General features: G+C 46.5%; 2 protein-coding genes across 2 annotated transcripts in view; one reads left to right on the forward strand and one right to left on the reverse strand.

Annotated features, from left to right (window-relative positions):
• Nucleotides 1–14,570, forward strand: part of MARCHF4 (membrane associated ring-CH-type finger 4) — a 104,035-nt gene extending 89,465 nt beyond the window's left edge. Inside the window, exon 4 of the mRNA XM_068408155.1 lies at nt 14,209–14,570. Coding sequence (XP_068264256.1) covers nt 14,209–14,570 — 362 coding nt within the window. The remainder of the gene's footprint in view (nt 1–14,208) is intronic.
• Nucleotides 1–18,447, reverse strand: part of RPL37A (ribosomal protein L37a) — a 259,950-nt gene that overhangs the window by 167,085 nt on the left and 74,418 nt on the right. The gene's annotated exons all lie outside the window — the stretch shown is intronic.

Genomic DNA, 18,447 nt, shown 5'->3' on the forward strand with positions numbered 1-18,447 from the left:
TGTGCCCTACAAGGCTCTTCTCCAGACCTTTGCTGCAGGCTTAGCCACGCTCAGTTCCTTTCACTGCTTTCATTCTTGTCAGCTTAGCATCGACAGATCCCGTAGGTACGTATGAAAGACCTGCCCCTTTCAGCCTGCGTCAGGATTCACTCAGCTGGGTATTGCAGCCCCTAAAGGCCTCCAGCTCAGGTGGAAGAAACTTGTGTACCCAGAGCAGGAAGGCAAAAGTTGTGCCCTCCCAGAGATCCTAGCTAGTAACGGATCAGAAATGATAGACCCTCTTCCTCTTGGCTCCTACCGCCTTCCTTAATTTTACATAGTGCCTCTGTGTGAGAGGTGAAGACCTTTGCAGGGGAGAAGGTGGGGTGAGACCTGTGGGGACACTGTAGGGGAGCAGAGAGGAGAGGCTGCAGCACCCAAGGTGGAAGGCTCCTGGAAATCTCACAGAAATCCTGGGGTCTGCAATGAAATGTTTTGTCACGGCTGCGGAGGACAAAGCAGCCAAACAAAGGCTGCACCATGGTGTGTCCCAGGGACACATTTATCCTGACAAAAGGCTGGCCAAAGAGCACCATGAGCACCTTCTGCCTCACGTCCTTGGGCTGCCTTCCTACATGGCAGAGGGGAAAGATGCCTACATCTTGGTCCAACAACGGGGTAGAAGCAATCACAATGCGCACGCTGACCTGCAACTTCAGAGGTGCTCCCAGGTCCATTAATTTAGCCTATCTATCTGCCCTACATTACCATGGGGGATGCTCTGTTAAGGGTGGTCTGTACTCACCTTTATGTCTCTCCTAACTGGTCCCTATTCCTCTTAGTGAAAGAGCGCTTGGGAGGCTGGAGCAGTCTGAAGGGATTAGGCTCAAACAGGACCTGCACCTCAGAAAATGAAAACCTGTGAAACTATTTCCATTTTTTCTTACATAATTAATTTGCTAATAAAAGCAGAGAGGGAGGCACTAGTTCTACCTTCAATAAGCAAATGTCATGTTTTGATCATTATTGAACGAAGCGTTTTGATTTAGCATTTAGAGATGACTGCTCATGCTGAGTATTTTAAATTCAGTGTCAGAACTGGAATACAACATTTTAAAAAAATTCAAGTCCAAATGAAACATTCTCACCTGTCTGAAAATATGTATGCATTCTTCCATTCTGGGCAACAGCGTGACTTTTTCAAGTCTCACTCCAAGCAAGTATGAAGCCAGACTTCCAAACCCTGTTGTTCATGTCCAGCTTTGCATTTAAAGAAATGCCCCAGGAATGGCCGAGGATGCAGCATGACTGCACAGGCAGCGCTTTGGTCAAAGTACCATAGGACAGAAATGTCCACGACCCAGACCTGGAGGTCAGACTTCTGTGGTGCAAGCGTAGTGAAATGGAAGCCATGTGCTTTTTCTCTCCTCACCACGAGTATCCACCTCTGTGGACTTCTGCCAGTGCATGTCTGGAAACAGAGACCCAGAGACCAGGGTGTGCACTTGGCCAGTGCTCTATTCAATCCAGTGCAAAATGATTTTCTACTCCCTTCTTTTAAACACCTAAGAGTATCTGCCATGCACACAATGAGTGACTTTCCCCTCTCGTGCACAAAGTCCTTTCAAGATGTGAGGTGTTGTTCTCACCTCCATTTTAAATTTGGGGAAAAAAGGCATCAAGAGGGTCTATTTAATCCTAGCTACAAAGCAAGGAGGGAAAACTTTAAGAGAGCACGGAGGTATATGGGTAATGCCTCCAAGCCCTATCCCTTCTATACCGGTGCAGTTATGGGTAGACTCACAAGTGGGGAATGGTGCTGGAGATGTATGATTCAGAAGCAAGGCTGTTCTGCTGGTGGAGCTCCAGTCTTTATTTATTTATATGGTTTTTCTAAGAAGAGTCTCATTTATTGCTGCCTGCATAGCTAGAGACTGCCCTTTAATCCTCTGCTTTATCGTGCGCTGTGAATTAAATACCACAGGAGTACCAGAGCCCTTAAGGGCACAACATCCATTTTGCTGTAGCCATCCATAGCCAGCTGAGTTTACAGGAGTGCTTTTGTTTATGGTTTATCTATTTTCTGAGTGAGGATTTCTCTGGGTTTTATTTTACCTATTTTTGCTGTTATTTCTTCTTTTGGGTTTGTTTTTTTTTTTTGTCCCATTTTTGAGGCAGGGTGTAAAAGGGCTAGTGTGGGAAGGGCAGGAGAAACTTGTGGGGTTGGTAGCTCCTATGCTTACAGCTGAAAATACTGTGGCATTTCTAGAGGGATGATGTTGCTGTGTGCGGTTGCTGGGGTCAGCTTGGCTCCTCTGTCACAGATGGCATCCTGCAGACAATTGATGCTGTTTTCCCATTACAAACAAACCATGTGGGAGTGCTGAATGAAAAGGAATTTCCTGTCCCTTGGACACCTCCTATCAGCTCCTTAATTTTGCCAGTCTTTCCTCATTTGGGGCATTATCAGCTCAGAACTACAGGGCCCAGTCCATGTGTTATAGAGGAGCATGAGGGTGGGCCGAGGACATGAATGAGGATGGCTGCCCTGGGATGAAGGTAGCACCTCGCAGGGAAGCTGGCATCTACCTGGCAGCCATAAAAGCTCCCCCAGTGCTCTGACAACATACTGCCCCCAGCTCCCCCCAGCCCCACAAACCCCATGACAGGCAGTTCTACCTGTCCTCTCAATTCATCCCACTGGATAAAGCGTTCCTCGTTCCCCAGCTACAAGTGCCATGTGTGTGGGATGGACTGCCCTGCTTCCAAGGGGACCCTGTAGCATCCTGTGCGCACAGAAATCCCTTCCCTGGCCCCACCATGCTCTGCCTCAGCGTGGCAGGCAGTCAGTTCTGCCATGATCACTCACGTGGTGGAACAGCAACTGTGGGGACCCTCTGAGATGCTGGCGTGCTGGATCCATCTCCCACCTGGCAGGGCTCTTGCTGAGTCTGGGGGCGGGTGTTAATGGCTGCAGAGAGCTTGGGGCGTAGCATAACCACCCACCCAGATGGGACCTGCTGCTCCCGTTGCTCTGCCAGATGGAGAGGAGGAGGCAGGGAAGGAGAAGGGCTCTTGCTGCCTTTGTGGGGAGTCCTGGCCCACCTGGGGCTGAGGAAGCTTTGAGGCAGAGCCATCCTTGAACCCCAGCTTGCATGAGAGGAAGCAAGCTGTAATAAGCACAAGGTTTGCCTGTTAGGCAGCAGTTGAAGGCTTGGGGGCCAGCCTGTTTGTACTGTTAATGACCCGAAATGGAAGAGTCCATGCCTCCATAAAAATACCTCCCCAAGACAGCTGGGAGCAGCTTTTCTGTGTACACTGGTGGGACTCTGTCCAGGCCATGGAGGGCCTTTGAGGGGCTCAGTTTCAGTTTTGCTGGGTCGTGGCCCCTGTGGCCTGAGGAAAGCCAAGCATGGCACACACATCAGTGTGAAAGCTGCCTGCCAGCGGAGTCCTGTTACAGCAAATGCACTTAAAGGGTGATGGGCAGAAGGAGAGTTTCGACTTCCCCAGACCCATGGACTCCATGACAGCACAAGTCATCCAGTGGTCAGCAGCGCTCAACAGGGTCCAGCCATGCAGCCGCCTCAGTTCTGCTGAGCCAAAACACAGCCCACCTTTGTACGTATTAAATCAGTTCTTTAGGTATTAAAAAATGTGCATGGAGAATGATTGGTAAGAAAACAGCTGATTATAATCAGCTAATTATTTTTCCATATGCTAAGCATTCACTCGAGCTCTAATCATTATGAATATATTTTCAGTTTATGCTATATGATGTCATTCAATGCTGGACATTTCTTAGCTTGCACACCCTCATTGTACAGTTCCAGCATTATTCAGAGGAGACCTTTGCTAGATGTCATGTGGACTGGAGACATCCTGCTTACTGGTTCAGTGTCTTGCAACTACCAGAAATGTCTAGAAGACGGCACCAGAGGTCCCAGGTTATCCATTACCTGGACTTCTCCTGTATGCACGATAGACTGTCCACTAAGGTCTTGAAACATTTTGGGGACAAAATTTATATTTTGGAAAGCAGAGGTAACAGTTATGAAGGAATCTATACTTCCTACTTGATTTCATCTGAAAGCAAAGAATCCCTGAAAATCTGTATGTCGCAGTAGTTTGTATGAAAAGTGACTGTGCGATGAAAGCATTCCTGAGCTGAAGAAAAGTATGATGTGAGGATAATGGACTCCAGAAAAGCAGCGGCAGCAGCCTCAGGGGACCAGAGCAGGGAGCGTCTCTTGGGAAGGGAATCTGAAGGATAAAAGAGTCGCGAACAGCTCGCGGCTGCCAAAAAGGATGATACGAAAAGCACAACAGCAAACTGTGCCTGTGCAGGGGAAAGCTCAGAAGCGTGGGAAGAGAGCACTGAGGCTGCAACAGGAGCTCTTTGAGGACCCAAAATCAGAAGCTGCAATCACACAAAAGGCAGAAGGAAGAGCTTGCAACTAATGAAAAGTCTCTAGAAATCACACAGGCATGGGGAGCCATCAGAGCTGAACCCCAGGATGACCATCCAGAGATACAGAAGACAACAACAAATAGGTCCATAAGCATATGTAAAGTAAGAAGAAGAACAAGGCAAGTCAAAGAGCTCAAATAATATTTGATACAAAAAGGGCCAAAGAGTTAAATGTTGCCTTTGTCTCAGTCTTCAAAACTTAACTAAAATAATTTTAATGAGGAGAAAAGAGCCCAGGGCAGAATCAGAAAAGAACAGACTCAAAAATATTCAAATGAGTTAGCTCTGTCCTTGTCAGCATGTCCTAATGAACTTCAGAGGAAGCTGCAGGAGCAGTCTCTGACCCATGAGCATTTCATCACCAGGAACTTGGGGAGGATGCAGGAGGTGCCAGGCAGCTGGGGAAATCACAGAATCACACAGAATCACAGAATGTTAGGGATTGGAAGGGACCTCGAAAGATCATCTAGTCCAATCCCCCTGCCGGGGCAGGATTGCCTAGACCATATCACACAGGAACGCGTCCAGGCGGGTTTTGAATGTCTCCAGAGAAGGAGACTCCACAACCTCTCTGGGCAGCCTGTTCCAGTGTTCAGTCACCCTCACCGTAAAGAAGTTTTTCCTCAAATTTAAGTGGAACCTCCTGTGTTCCAGCTTGCACCCATTGCCCCTTGTCCTGTCAAGGGATGTCACTGAGAAGAGCCTGGCTCCATCCTCATGACACTTGTCCTTTACATATTTATAAACATGAATGAGGTCACCCCTCAGTCTCCTCTTCTCTAAGCTAAAGAGACCCAGCTCCCTCAGCCTCTCCTCATAAGGGAGATGTTCCACTCCCTTAATCATCTTCGTGGCTCTGCGCTGGACTCTCTCTAGCAGTTCCCTGTCCTTCTTGAACTGAGGGGCCCAGAACTGGACACAATACTCCAGATGCGGCCTCACCAGGGCAGAGCAGAGGGGGAGGAAAACCTCTCTCGACCTACTAACCACACCCCTTCTAATACACCCCAGGATGCCATTGGCCTTCTTGGCCACAAGGGCACATTGCTGGCTCATGGTCATCCTGCTGTCCACTAGGACCCCCAGGTCCCTTTCCCCTACGCTGGTCTCCAACAGGTCTGCCCCCAACTTGTACTGGTACATGGGGTTGTTCTTGCCCAGATGCAGGACTCTACACTTGCCCTTGTTATATTTCATTAAATTTCTCCCCGCCCAACTCTCCAGCCTGACCAGATCTCTATGAATGGCTGCGCAGCCTTCCTTTGTGTCAGCCACTCCTCCCAGTTTTGTGTCATCAGCGAACTTGCTGACAGTGCACTCTAATCCCTCATCCAAGTCATTAATGAATATATTGAATAGAACTGGTCCCAGAACCGACCCTTGAGGGACTCCGCTAGACACAGACCTCCAACTGGACTCTGTCCCACTGACCACTACTCTCTGGCTTCTTTCCTTCAGCCAGTTCACAATCCACCTCACTACCCGATCATCCAGACCACACTTCCCCAGTTTAGCTGCGAGGATGCTGTGGGAGACCGTGTCAAACGCTGGGAAACGTGTCAAATGCAAGCAGAGTACCTAGCTTTAAATATAATATCTATCATTAAAGAAGGTAGGATCTGAGCATCAAGGAAACAAAGGGCAAATCAGCTTAAGTGATTCATAGAAAGATATTAGAATCATTTTTTTAACCAAATGACGAGCATGAGAGTATAACCATATCTAATTTGGGAGGGTAATTGTCCTAGTGGCTAAGGAAGAAGCAGTCAGTTTGATATGCCATGACTTGGGCAATGCTTTTGGTGCTTTGCCTTAAGATTCTCCTAAACAAACCAGAGAAATGTGGTCTAGATTAAATAACTATAATGCAGGTGTACAGCCAATCAAAAAACTGCTTTCTCAGTAGTTGTCAGTGGTGTACTGTAAAATGGAAACACGTTTCAAGTAGGACTGTTTTGGACTCTGCTCTCTTCAATATTTTTATTAATGGCTTAGATAATGAAAAAGGAAGTGCTGTTATAAAATTCACAGATGACACCAAGCTTGGAAAGGCTACAAACACTCTGGAGGATCAGCTCAGCGTTTGAAATGATCTTGGTAAATTCGAGAAATCAACAAGATGGAATTGAATAAAGAGAAGTGCAAAGCACTACCCTTAGGAAGGAGAAATCAGAATCCCAAACACAAGGTGGACCAGGCAGTCACACTGCTGAAGACAGTGATTCTGTGACATACCAGTTTATTTCATCAGGGTATCAAAAGCAAAGTGGGATGTACAGTGCTGATTCTGCACCTCTCTGCTCTGGGGACTGCACCTTTCTGGGGAATTCACTTGTAGAAAAAGGGGGATGAAATGAAGAGGTTCTGGAGATGATGAACAGGAGTGAGGAGAGGGAGGGCATTACCTGATTCCCTACCTGGTCAACTCCGATGTTCACATCTCCCCTCCCAAATCAGCCCAAGTGCAGAGTCCCACTGGTGCCACAACATAACTTTCAATTATGAGTCTACCTCTCCCCACTCCCTGGATCACCTTCTTCCCCATTGCCTGCAGTACACAGCTCTGCAGCCTTGAGTCTCGGCCACCGGAGGATTTAAAGATGCTAGGCTGTTTAAAGAACTTGTCATATTGGGTTGCAAGAACAACCCCATGTACCAGTACAAGTTGGGGGCAGACCTGTTGGAGACCAGCGTAGGGGAAAGGGACCTGGGGGTCCTAGTGGACAACAGGATGACCATGAGCCAGCAGTGTGCCCTTGTGGCCAAGAAGGCCAATGGCATCCTGGGGTGTATTAGAAGGGGTGTGGTCAGCAGGTCAAGAGAGAGGTTCTCCTCCCCCTCTACTCTGCCCTGGTGAGGCCGCATCTGGAGTATTGTGTCCAGTTCTGGGCCCCTCAGTTCAAGAAGGACAGGGAACTGCTAGAGAGAGTCCAGCGCAGAGCCATGAAGATGATTAAGGGGGTGGAACATCTCCCTTATGAGGAGAGGCTGAGGGAGCTGGGTCTCTTTAGCTTAGAGAAGAGGAGACTGAGGGGTGACCTCATTCATGTTTATAAATATGTAAAGGGCAAGTGTCATGAGGATGGAGCCAGGCTCTTCTCAGTGACATCCCTTGACAGGACAAGGGGCAATGGGTGCAAGCTGGAACACAGGAGGTTCCACTTAAATTTGAGGAAAAACTTCTTTACGGTGAGGGTGACCGAACACTGGAACAGGCTGCCCAGAGAGGTTGTGGAGTCTCCTTCTCTGGAGACATTCAAAACCCGCCTGGACGCGTTCCTGTGTGATATGGTCTAGGCAATCCTGCCCCGGCACGGGGATTGGACTAGATGATCTTTCGAGGTCCCTTCCAATCCCTAACATTCTGTGATTCTGTGATTCTGTGATTCTGTGATTCAGCTGGAACTGACCCCATGACAATGCTGAGGGATACTAGATGTCCCTTTCCCAGCCTGTATTTGCAGGAAAATGTCCCTCTGGCCTTCTTTCCCCAGTTTATCACCAAGGACTAGCTTGCATCATGGATGAGAGATAAAGTACATGGGATTGCACTGAAAAGCAGTATGGGTTGGAAGAGTCCAGTGGGACCTCGGTGACTCATCTCCCACCTACTGTGAGTATTTGTGAAGTTGGGGTGAGGCAGAGGTTCATGGTTATTTCTAAAGCACTTTTTGGAGTGGAGTGATCTCATGGGTACTACGAGAATTTGGGAAGTGGTGGGGCAGCCTAATCTGAGCAAATGCAGATCACAGAGCAAAAGTCAGTACACTTTACTGTACTACACTAGAAATCCATAGTTGGGGAACACAGCTGAGCCTAAAGAGACCATCTGTGGCTAGGTATGGCCCCTGCAGTGTGCAGAGCCCATCAGGCAAACTTCACTCTTCTGGCTTTGTTTTCACACCCTTCCTTATACTTTTGGCCACTGCTGGAGGCAGGATGCTATGATAGACAGAGCCCTTGTCTAAACCAGTACAGCCTCTTTCCTGCTCTTAGGCTAAGATAAAAGGCGGCTAAGGATGAAGCATATAGGATGAGATTAAGGTAAAGAGGTGAGGGCTGAGCTGCTGGAGCTTTGGAAACAAAAGTGGGCGAATCTGAGATGGCCACAAAAGCTGAAAGATTTCACAGAAAGGGAGGGAAGGGTTTGTGTACACAATGATGGCAATAGAGGGAAAGCCTGGCAATGAAGGTGTTATTTTCCAGGAGGATTGGTTTGCCCTAGCCTGAGCCACCGCTGCGGAGGATGCAAACGTTAAGCTTTGATCACAGCTGCCATAATCTTCCCCTGACATCCCACAATGAAAGCAACAGAAACAGGCTAAAGCATGGCAGCTGTCTGGCTGAGGTGAAACTGCATTTGGAAAGGAAACTGAAGGGGAAAGTGCTGCTGAAGGTAGAAACAAGAGGTGACAGCTCTGGTGGCAGGACAGGGGCTTTATGAGAAGCAGGACAGAGTAACTGGCTGGAATGGACTGGGATTTTTCCTCCTGTAGATAGTGTGAGTGACAGCACATGGGTGATGTACCATTCACTGTCAGCAGAAGCCTTGTTTTGGTGGTTTCTTTACTGGCAAACAGGAGAAACAGTACCTGCCCCAAGAATTTACCTGTCTCTTTCAAGAAAATGAATGGCAAGTGTTGGAATAAGAGGAAGGTTAATTAGAGGCTGAAAGTCCTGGTGAAAACATCACTTGGTGGCAGAGGCTAACAACGTGCAGGTGACTGCTTGTCATTTCTGGGACACTGCTGCTCCAAAGTTGCCTTAAATTAGAGGCTCACAACTGCTCAGGTTAACCTCACAGGATGGTGGTGCACCAACTGATCCTCCCTTGCCCATTCAGAGGCACCAACGCAGTTGTCCTTGTTACATCTGGGTTTTGCCCATGTTCTTCCAACAGCCCTTCCAGCCACTGGGCTGAGGACCTCTCTCTTGACCAATCTTGCCACTGGCCCACTGATGGCAGTGCACCTCTGTCCTGACTAATCCCAAGAGACAAAGAGCTACCCGCACCCAGCCCATCTGTGTGCACCCTCAGCACCAAGAATATTTCCTTGCACAGAGACTGCCCACATGGATCATGATGTAGTGTGGTCAGGTATTGCAAGGCTCAGAGAATTCCTACAGTGACATAAGCCTTATCTCTGGGGCACGATACTCACTCTTGGTCAGGCTCTCCTTTCTGACTCTTGCACTTTAAGAGGCCAGCAGCTCAGGGTTAGCTGTGGCAGTCAGTAGAACATGGCAATTAAACTGCTTTCACCAGTGCTAGCTCTGTTGCAGACTGCATCTTGATCATCTGGAAAAGAAACAGACCAGTTATTCTTGCTCTGGGATGAAAATGAGAGTGGGGTGGTTGGGTAAATGGAAGAGGTAGGTCTTTCCCCAGAGCCAGCAGTTGTCAGCTTGCTCTCCTAGATGCTGTGGGCATGCACTGATTAGGTGTGTAACTGCACTGACACAACCCTTGCCTAGCCAACTTGTATTGATGTTGCTTACCTGTTGCTTTAAATCCAGTCTGGAACCAGGCTCTGTGCTCTTTGGGGCAGGGTCACTTACTGTGATAGTCTTGCATAAGAGCAGTGGTTGGGTGCTGGGTACTCTCCCCACATATAATAAATGAAAGGAAGCATAAACTACCAGTGTAAGCAATGTGAACAGTTTTGGTATAACCTATTGCCAAGATATTGTTGTGTTTGCCTGTGCTGTGAAGCACAAAGCAGCTTCTCAGCTCTGGGAAGTAATCCCTGCACCCAGGATAATCACTAGTCCCTCCTGCCTGGACTCTAGAGAGCTCCACAGGGCTGACCATGATCTGACCCTCTGCATGGACTCAGTAATAGTAAAGCCACAAGAGAAAGAGAAAAAAAGGCTAATATATGGAGTGAGTGAACACAGTGAAAAGAGATCAATATGGTTTCTTGTACATATTGTTCCAGATTCAGCATGTGTTAATTCGGAGCACTGCCCCGGGTTAGCCCTACCATGTTAGCTCAGAGATACTGTCTTGTCCGAAGAAAAGTGCAGCCGCATCAATGTGACAATGCAAGCAGAGGCATTAGACATTTTTTTGGTAGACTTTGCTGTCAGGTTAATGACCCCATCACATAACATGGGCTGTCTCCAGCTCCAGAGCCATCTGAGAAATCTTTTCATGGCACAAGCCAGTGCAAGTAGAAATGTCTAAGAATATAAAAATGACCAAGGCTCCATCTAGCCAGCTGCCCTGTTTGCTTCGATGGCCACAAACAGACATAAGAATGAAATAAGACAAGTGTATATTATAGTTCCCCTGAATACTTCTTCCAGCATTCAACAATTTTCATCTCAAGGAATTTCTTCTGATGCTGGTCCACACAGGTCTCCACACGAGAAAATGGGTATGAGAACAGCATATCTTCAGTGCCCATGTTCTATAGAGTTTCATTTCACCAGTGCCACAAACAAGGGATTTCATGGACCAGGCAACAATCTGGACCAACACATTTTCCATGAAACTCACAGAGAATTTCCTTGCAAAGAGGAAAGTTTTCACACAGGATCTGTTGAGAACAGATTTTGTGAAGCAGAAAAAGGTGAGATGAACTTGTGAGGAGCGGAAAAGGATCAGGCCACTACCAGAATCCATCTGAAATTCTCATATAGACACTTCTGCATTGAAAAGAGAGAAGTGCACAAAGAGGGAAGTTCACACCAACCTGCTATCTTCCACACACACACAGGATTTGGCTTATGGAATAATTGCTTCTAGCTGGACACGTCTAGTTGAATATAATTCTTCCTGAAGGATTTCCCACTTAAGTCTGGCCTTTAATTGGAAAGTTTCAGCTCTGTAAACAAGAATGATCCTCGAGGGACGGGTGCTTCTGGAAGAGGATGCACAGAGCTGAATGTAGGAATTCCAATCCTAATTTATCTCAGGCAGACAAAATTTGTTTCGATGGGAGCATTAAGCATCCTGCAGCTTGATATAAACTGATGGACTCTTGCTTACTCTTGGCATTTACTCTTGCAAATGAATTACTCTTACTTCCGCCTCCCTGCCCACCCCTCTACTTGGTTCCGTTTTAATTTTACAGCTTCCTGAGCTTGACACTGGGAAATCGATAAGTAATTTAGAGCCCAGTAAATACAGAGGAAAACAAGTTATTTCTTACTTTTATAAATATTTGGAAACCAAAATTATCTAAGAAAACAGGTGCTCAGTTGACTCAGCAACCCATCCATCAGCATCACACAGTTAATTGCATAAGATCATAAACATTTATAATTAGAAGGCAAACAAACAAGAATTTTATAAACAGCCCTCTTGAATCAGGCTGCGCATTAAATATTTGTGATAAGGTAATTAAGAATAGATTTACAATCCTGGCTCAGTGTTTAATACTTCAGAGAATGGATTTGATTCTATGGAGAATGTTCTACAGCCAAGGAGAAAACATTCGATTTTGGCTCTTTTATCCCAGGCTTAAAGTGGTCTCAGCGAAACATTGGCTCTGTCATTGATCAGAGTGGAATTTCATTCATTACAGATCAGATAGCTCATTTAAATATATGTTTAATATCCCTTGTCATGGGCTGATCCATTTCAGGCCTGCTTCAAAGCTCTGTCTCCTTGGCTGGATCTGCAGGCTTTCCCTAAGTCCTGCTTTTTATGGTTGATGCTTCGATCAGAAGATGTCAGAATTCACAACCATTTTTCAAAGTAGGGAGGAAAAAACACCTTTTTCTATTATGACATCATGGTGTTTGCTTATGAAAAGCTGGCATCACTACAGGGATTACAGCTGTGCAATCTCACTAGTCTATGGAACCAGAGTAAAGATCTCTCCTGTACTGTAGTGCTCAACGACATTCCCTGTCCCAAAATACTCAGATTTGAATGCATAAACTATCATCTAACATGATTACTTCTACAGTCAGTAAGCATGCTCAGCACCCCATTATGGTGAATGTGAGAGTCCCCCTAAAGCTATTCTGTGATCAAGTCAACAAGGCTTCTAGTTATGCTTAAAACCAGAGAGGCTAGAAACTCATTCTGTACTGAAGCTAGAGTTTAAACTCTGCAAAATCAGATGCAGATCCTAAGAAACCAGGTGGCTGCATCCCCATCAGTGAGTAATGGGAAGGTCAGCCCTAAGGGTAGGATGAACTTCAGATACTTTGGGTTTTGATATACACAGATTTACTCCAATAATTACCTGTCATCAGAAACTAGAGCAGTGTGGAAAAGCTGGGTGGAGAGTAAAGCCCTAGCATTTGATTCATCAGGGATAGCAGTAAACCACTTCAGTCTGTAGTGACCATCATCTCCCTGCACAATGCTGGTCAAAGTAACTTCTTTTTGGTATGATTTTGCTTCTTACTTCTTGTGGGTCTTTTGTTCTTTGCCCTTGTATTAATATGCTTGCAACAGGTAGGCAAGACAGCTGCTCTTCCTAGAAATGGTTCTGATAATCTTGATCCTGACCAAGAATGGTGAAGCCGTTGTTGCTAAGAACAGTGAAGCTATCCATGTGCTAACTCACCCAGTCCTACCTGCTGGTCAGGCTTCAGTTGCAGGGGGCACAAAGACACTTCCCTAACAGGTAGATTGCTGCAAAACAAGGAGACTCAGACCCCCCTCATCCTGCATAAATCCCACACTCTAGCAAAGCTTGTTAATTATATTACAGTGTGTCAACTATGCCAGTCTACACAAGATGTTGCAGCTTCCTCCGGCCTTGGTGGATATGAACAACACAGTGTTGCAGTCGTTGCTGGTCCTAGTGCTTTCAAAGGGTCTAGCCAAAGCCTGGCAGCTTGAATAATAACAGAGCTTAATACTCAAGTACTGTCATCATCTAAACAACTTCTATGATTGTCTAATCCTTCAGTCCTCTTGCAAGGGTGGGGAGGATGACAGAGACCACTGAGAGGTGAGCTCACTGCTGGGTGGAAGGGCCTGAGCTGCTTGCTCTCTTTCAAAGGCAGAGACCATGAGAAGTCAGCTGTCCCACAGTCCACTGCCATCCCCTGGACATCAGCTCTGGTGTATGCAGATGGGTAGCAGGACATACGCATTACGTCCATACTCAGTGCACACACTGTGTAAGCTCATCTGCCCTTGCTTTCAAGCATGTTGTTTTCGCCCTTGGAAGGGAACAGTGACGTACGATGAGGTACCTGCTCTGCAGATGAGCAAAACTTTGCCCAGGATGATAAAGCTTTTACAGATATAGATAGACCCTTTTTTTGCTTGATTGCCGCCTCTGGCCTCCATGTGCGTGTCTGCTCTGCTGCTATGTGTGTGGGGAGAGACTCGGGCTGTGCACACACATGACGCTGGTGCAGGAGACGTCACCGGCACGTCAGATCCAGCTACACCCCCTCCAAACACACGCTGTTAGCTGGGTGAATCACACCTATGCAGCATGCAAAACCAGTCCAGTGGTAGATAAACCTCAGGCGTTTATTGGTAAACAGATACTGTTCTGCTGTAAGAGCATAACTCACTGTGCTGCATTTACGATCCATTTATTGATTGCTGAGATAAAGCTGTAATCTTTCTAATTCAGGGGAAAAGGGATCCAGCAGAGCAGAAGCACCGGTGCTCTGCCAGTCGGTAATTAAAATACATGATTTATTGTTGAATAAACACCGGCTGAGGGAGAGCTGAGTGAACCAGCGAGCTGGGGGCAGGATGCTGGGGTAGGTTTATGGTTCTTTCTAAAGTTTTGTTTCTGTTTTATGTTTATTTCTTTCCCCCTTCCCTCCAGGTCTAATAATACACGAAGGGCCCTCGGTTTATCGGATTTTTAAACGGTGGCAGGCGGTCAATCAGCAGTGGAAAGTGCTGAACTATGACAAAACAAAGGACGTGGAGGAACAAAAAACAGGCACCAGGACAAATCAACGCCTCTCCTCCCAAACCACCCACTCGTCCTCCACTGGTGGTACAGCCACTAACTCCGCTCCAGCTGACAGCGGGGCACGGGCTGCCGGCCATGCCACAGGCACCCTCTCTGACCACCACTGTGCTTATACCATCCTGCATATACTCAGCCACCTGAGGCCTCACGAACAGAGGAGCCAGTCTAGTAGTAACAGAGAGCTCGTCATGAGGGTCACGACGGTCTGAGCCGAGGAATTCAGGAGGCCTTAACATGAAGCAGAGGAGACAAAGAACTCATAAAGCAGAGGAGCATGGTGTGCCTTTTTCTTCCTCTTTCCTTTTCTTTTTTTCCTTTATTTTTTTTCCTTCCTCTCCTTTTCTTTTTTCGGTAACTGCACAAGATATAACAGGCAGCACCTGGCCAGCTGAGGAAAAAAGCAGGTGGAGGGAGAGCTGCACACTCATGCTAAAGAGGTTAATGTTTTCCAGACAGTTTAAAAAAAAAAAAAAAGAAAAAAAAACAACCAACAACACAAATCACAAAAAAAATACAACAAAACAAGTGCAATACAGACTACAAACTGAGTAGGCAGAGTTCTGGGGAAGCAGAGGAACAGACAGTTTAGCGTGTCTTACAAATCCTATTACCTGGAATAGGAAATGCTCTGTACACACCCCCCATACACACATGCGCACACAAACACACAGTGTGGGATTTACAAAAACAAGGAAGGGAACAAAATATTTGGAGCATTTTTATTTTCCAGACTGTGATTAACCAGAGCTATGAGTTGTTTTGTTCCATGAGTCACTCTGGAGACTTGTTCGATTTACCATAGGATACCTGAAGTGAAATGGCTGGGGATTTTTCAGTATTGATTTACAGAAAGAGGGATTGAATCATCCCACCAAGAAAAATCTCACAAAACCCAGGCATATCCAAATTTCACCAAAAAATCCTGGTTTTTTCTGTAATGTTCCTGACAAGGGGTTTGTGAGGGTGGAATTGTGAGGGGGGAGGGCACTCCATGACCTTTATTTGACATATAGGCATTTTTGGCAAATTTTGTACAAATGCTCCACAGGTGTTTCAAGCACAAGTACTGGTGTGATTTATGCCTTCATAACCCCAAATCCAGCATCCAAATCTTGCCACTCACACACATCATTTTCCATGCAGACATTCCAGGTTAATTTCCTCCCATTTTAATCCGATCACAAGAAGCTGACCCATCTCTGTGGGTTTCTGCTTCCTTGCTGATTCAGACACTCATGCATTAGAGATGTACATCTTTTTTTTCGGTGTCTGTATCCCTGCTGCTCGATTTGCAACAGTCTCACTCAGTCTTGTAGGCTGAGCCTTTCACATCCAGTCTGTTAGTTTATTATAGAGTCTATTCCATTCAATCACTCAAGAGAGAGTTAGTCTGAAGAGGGAGCACAGTTGGTGATCAAATATGTAACACTTCTAATAAGTCTCCTTTCTGGGATATATCCTCGAAGGTACCGGTTGCTCTTCAGGAACATTCTCTTTCAATGCACAATGGCTGAATCATTTGTGGATATTAAAGGGACACTGTCAAGTACTTTTTAAATAGTTTTTAGGGTTTGGGCTTTTTTTACTCTCCATTGTTTGTAATATTCTCTTACAAGCTTGAAAATAAAATTTCTTTCCCTACTGATTTTGTCCTTTTCCATTTGGGCATGTATCGTTCTCTCCATTCACCCCATTCCTTTCACCATCCTTGTCCTTCTCCTTCCCACCTTTCTTCTGCAACAGGACGAAATCCATGTTACTGATTTACTGCTGATTATCCTCACTCTATGGAGGGTATGTCCCAGCTCTGCGGGCTTGAGCTGTTTTGCCAATGCAACTGCCACAAAGGAAGTGTAAGAGCAGGAACCCTAAAAATATGGAGATTAGCTAACTGAGGAGCAACAGCTCAGCAATCCCAAACCAATGAGCCCGTAGTGATCAAGCCTGAACCCAGCTCCCCCCAAAATTAAGGACTTCAGCCAAACTGAAGGACTTCAGCAGCAGTGCTGAGCAATGTTGCACAATGGCTGTGTCCAATTGCCCTCCATCATCACACCAGCACCTCTCGTAGCTTCTGTTGGAGCCAGGGCAAACGCGAGCCACCAGCTCCTTTGGCAGCGAGGCCATCGTGGGTCAAGTGTTTCTGGACCAGAGAAAGTGTCAGACTTCAGCCTCTGTATTTGAACACACCAGCCATTCTGCAACATTGAAGATGAAGGGTAGCATCTTAAGGCGGGTCATATTTTTCACCTCAATTACTTGACAGTGTCCCTTTGAATATCAGAATGCAACAGAACAGGTACTTCTCTGGCAGAGAATGTGGAAGGTGAAACACCGGCCAAGAAAGCTGACTTGCTGAGGACCCATGTGAAACAGCATGGTTTCTGAGGCCACTGTACCTTTATCTGACCAATCTTACTATCTACCAAAGAGTGCTTTTGGCAGAGGAGAGGAAAGGGAAGTTGGTGGGCAGAGGGAGAGGGAAGGAGCAATTCCGATCATCTCTAAAAAGCAGCTACCCCCAGAATGAACGTGTTACAATGAATGGTCTCTGGAAGAACCACTTCTGATCCACAGTAGAGAGAAACCTGGCCAAAGCAAGCAAATACAGCAGCCTCTCGCCCCCATGCCTGTCCTGGAGGCTGTCCTCATTCCAAGAGATGAGTAATTATGGTGGTTTTGGCAAGGGGGAAGCATACACAGATGAAGGGACAGCTGTCAGACATGATGTTGTTTCCCTCCCTGCCCTCCACTCATTTAATATAGAGAAGTCAAATTCTTTTAATTTGGCTAACGGCTAAAAGTTTATGAGGTCAGAAGCACAACTTGCTGTGAAAGAGTGGTGTGATCTAGTACTCTGAGCACACAGGACTCTGCATACTCTCACTCCAGCTCTGCCACTGACTCTGTAGCCTTGGGCTGTTTGGCTCAGTCCCCCCTCCACGCAAAGGGGGAATAACAATACGTACCTACCTCACAGGGGTGTTGTGAGAATCCACATTGGTAAAGCCTGTTGAAGTGCTAAGTCTACCACCGGTAGTCACGAAGCGTGTGGTGGGGGTGAGCAGTGCTGCCCTTTTGGTGGTTACAGTCTGAATCACTCAGCGGGAGTCCCATCAGCCCTCTCCTGCTTGGAGATCCTCCTTGATCTGAAGTGGAGGGTGTTGTCCGAGTGCCCTCTCCTCCATTGCATGACATTTTAAGCGGCTGTGAGGTACAGGGTAGTGACAGACATGAAGTCCTACTTGACCAGGGATTTGCTACAACGTTTTCTATATCTGTGGGGTTTGTTGGTTTGTTTTTTCCATATATTGTGCTTAGAAATAAACTTTCCACTTGGGGCTGGCGGTTCGGGGTCTCTTCTGTTGCATGGCAATGTATACAAGTCTTATCGTCTGTCTTACTGTGCAAATGATCCCACAGCCCAATTTCAGAGATGGGTATGGTCTGAGCCTTTTCATAGTGGCATAAGACCCAAAAGCCTGTCTAGACTGTTTAATATTTAAACAACACTATGAACTTGTCAATTGTATGTGTTCTGTGCAATACAAAGCATGTCATTAGCTGGCTTGATGGGCAGAGGGGCTAAAGGAAGGTCAAAACTTGTTCAAAGAGCTTCATACATGTGCCAGCATGGAGCCAAAGGGCTGCCACCAGCAAAGCAAACTCGGGGAAGCCATTGGAAACTGTTTTCAGAACAGTTTACTCCAGAACAAGGTACTTCTGAGTTTATGAACTTCTAGGCTGACAGCCTGAGAGAACAGGTGCAAATTTAGTGTGGGGTTTGGGGTTTTGGATTCTCTTTTTCTTTCCTCCCCAAAGTATTGATGGCAGAAATACTGATGAGGGTCTCTTCCTTCCATAGCACAGTTCTCGTCTCCCACAACCTCCTTGTGCCATTCCCTTTGTGCTACTATGCAGGACTTTAAAAGGTGCAAATGGAGACAGTACGCTCCCAAGACATGCAAAATATGTTGTGTAGTGGAGTATTCTAGCAGACAGAAGAGATGGGGCAGAGCTATGCTACAGAAGGCATCTCTTCTTCCCCACATTTTTCCTCTAGTCTTGTCTGCTGGGTTCCTGAAG

This window comes from Nyctibius grandis, chromosome 9, assembly GCF_013368605.1.
Source record: "Nyctibius grandis isolate bNycGra1 chromosome 9, bNycGra1.pri, whole genome shotgun sequence".
Classification (NCBI taxonomy): Eukaryota; Metazoa; Chordata; class Aves; order Nyctibiiformes; family Nyctibiidae; genus Nyctibius; species Nyctibius grandis.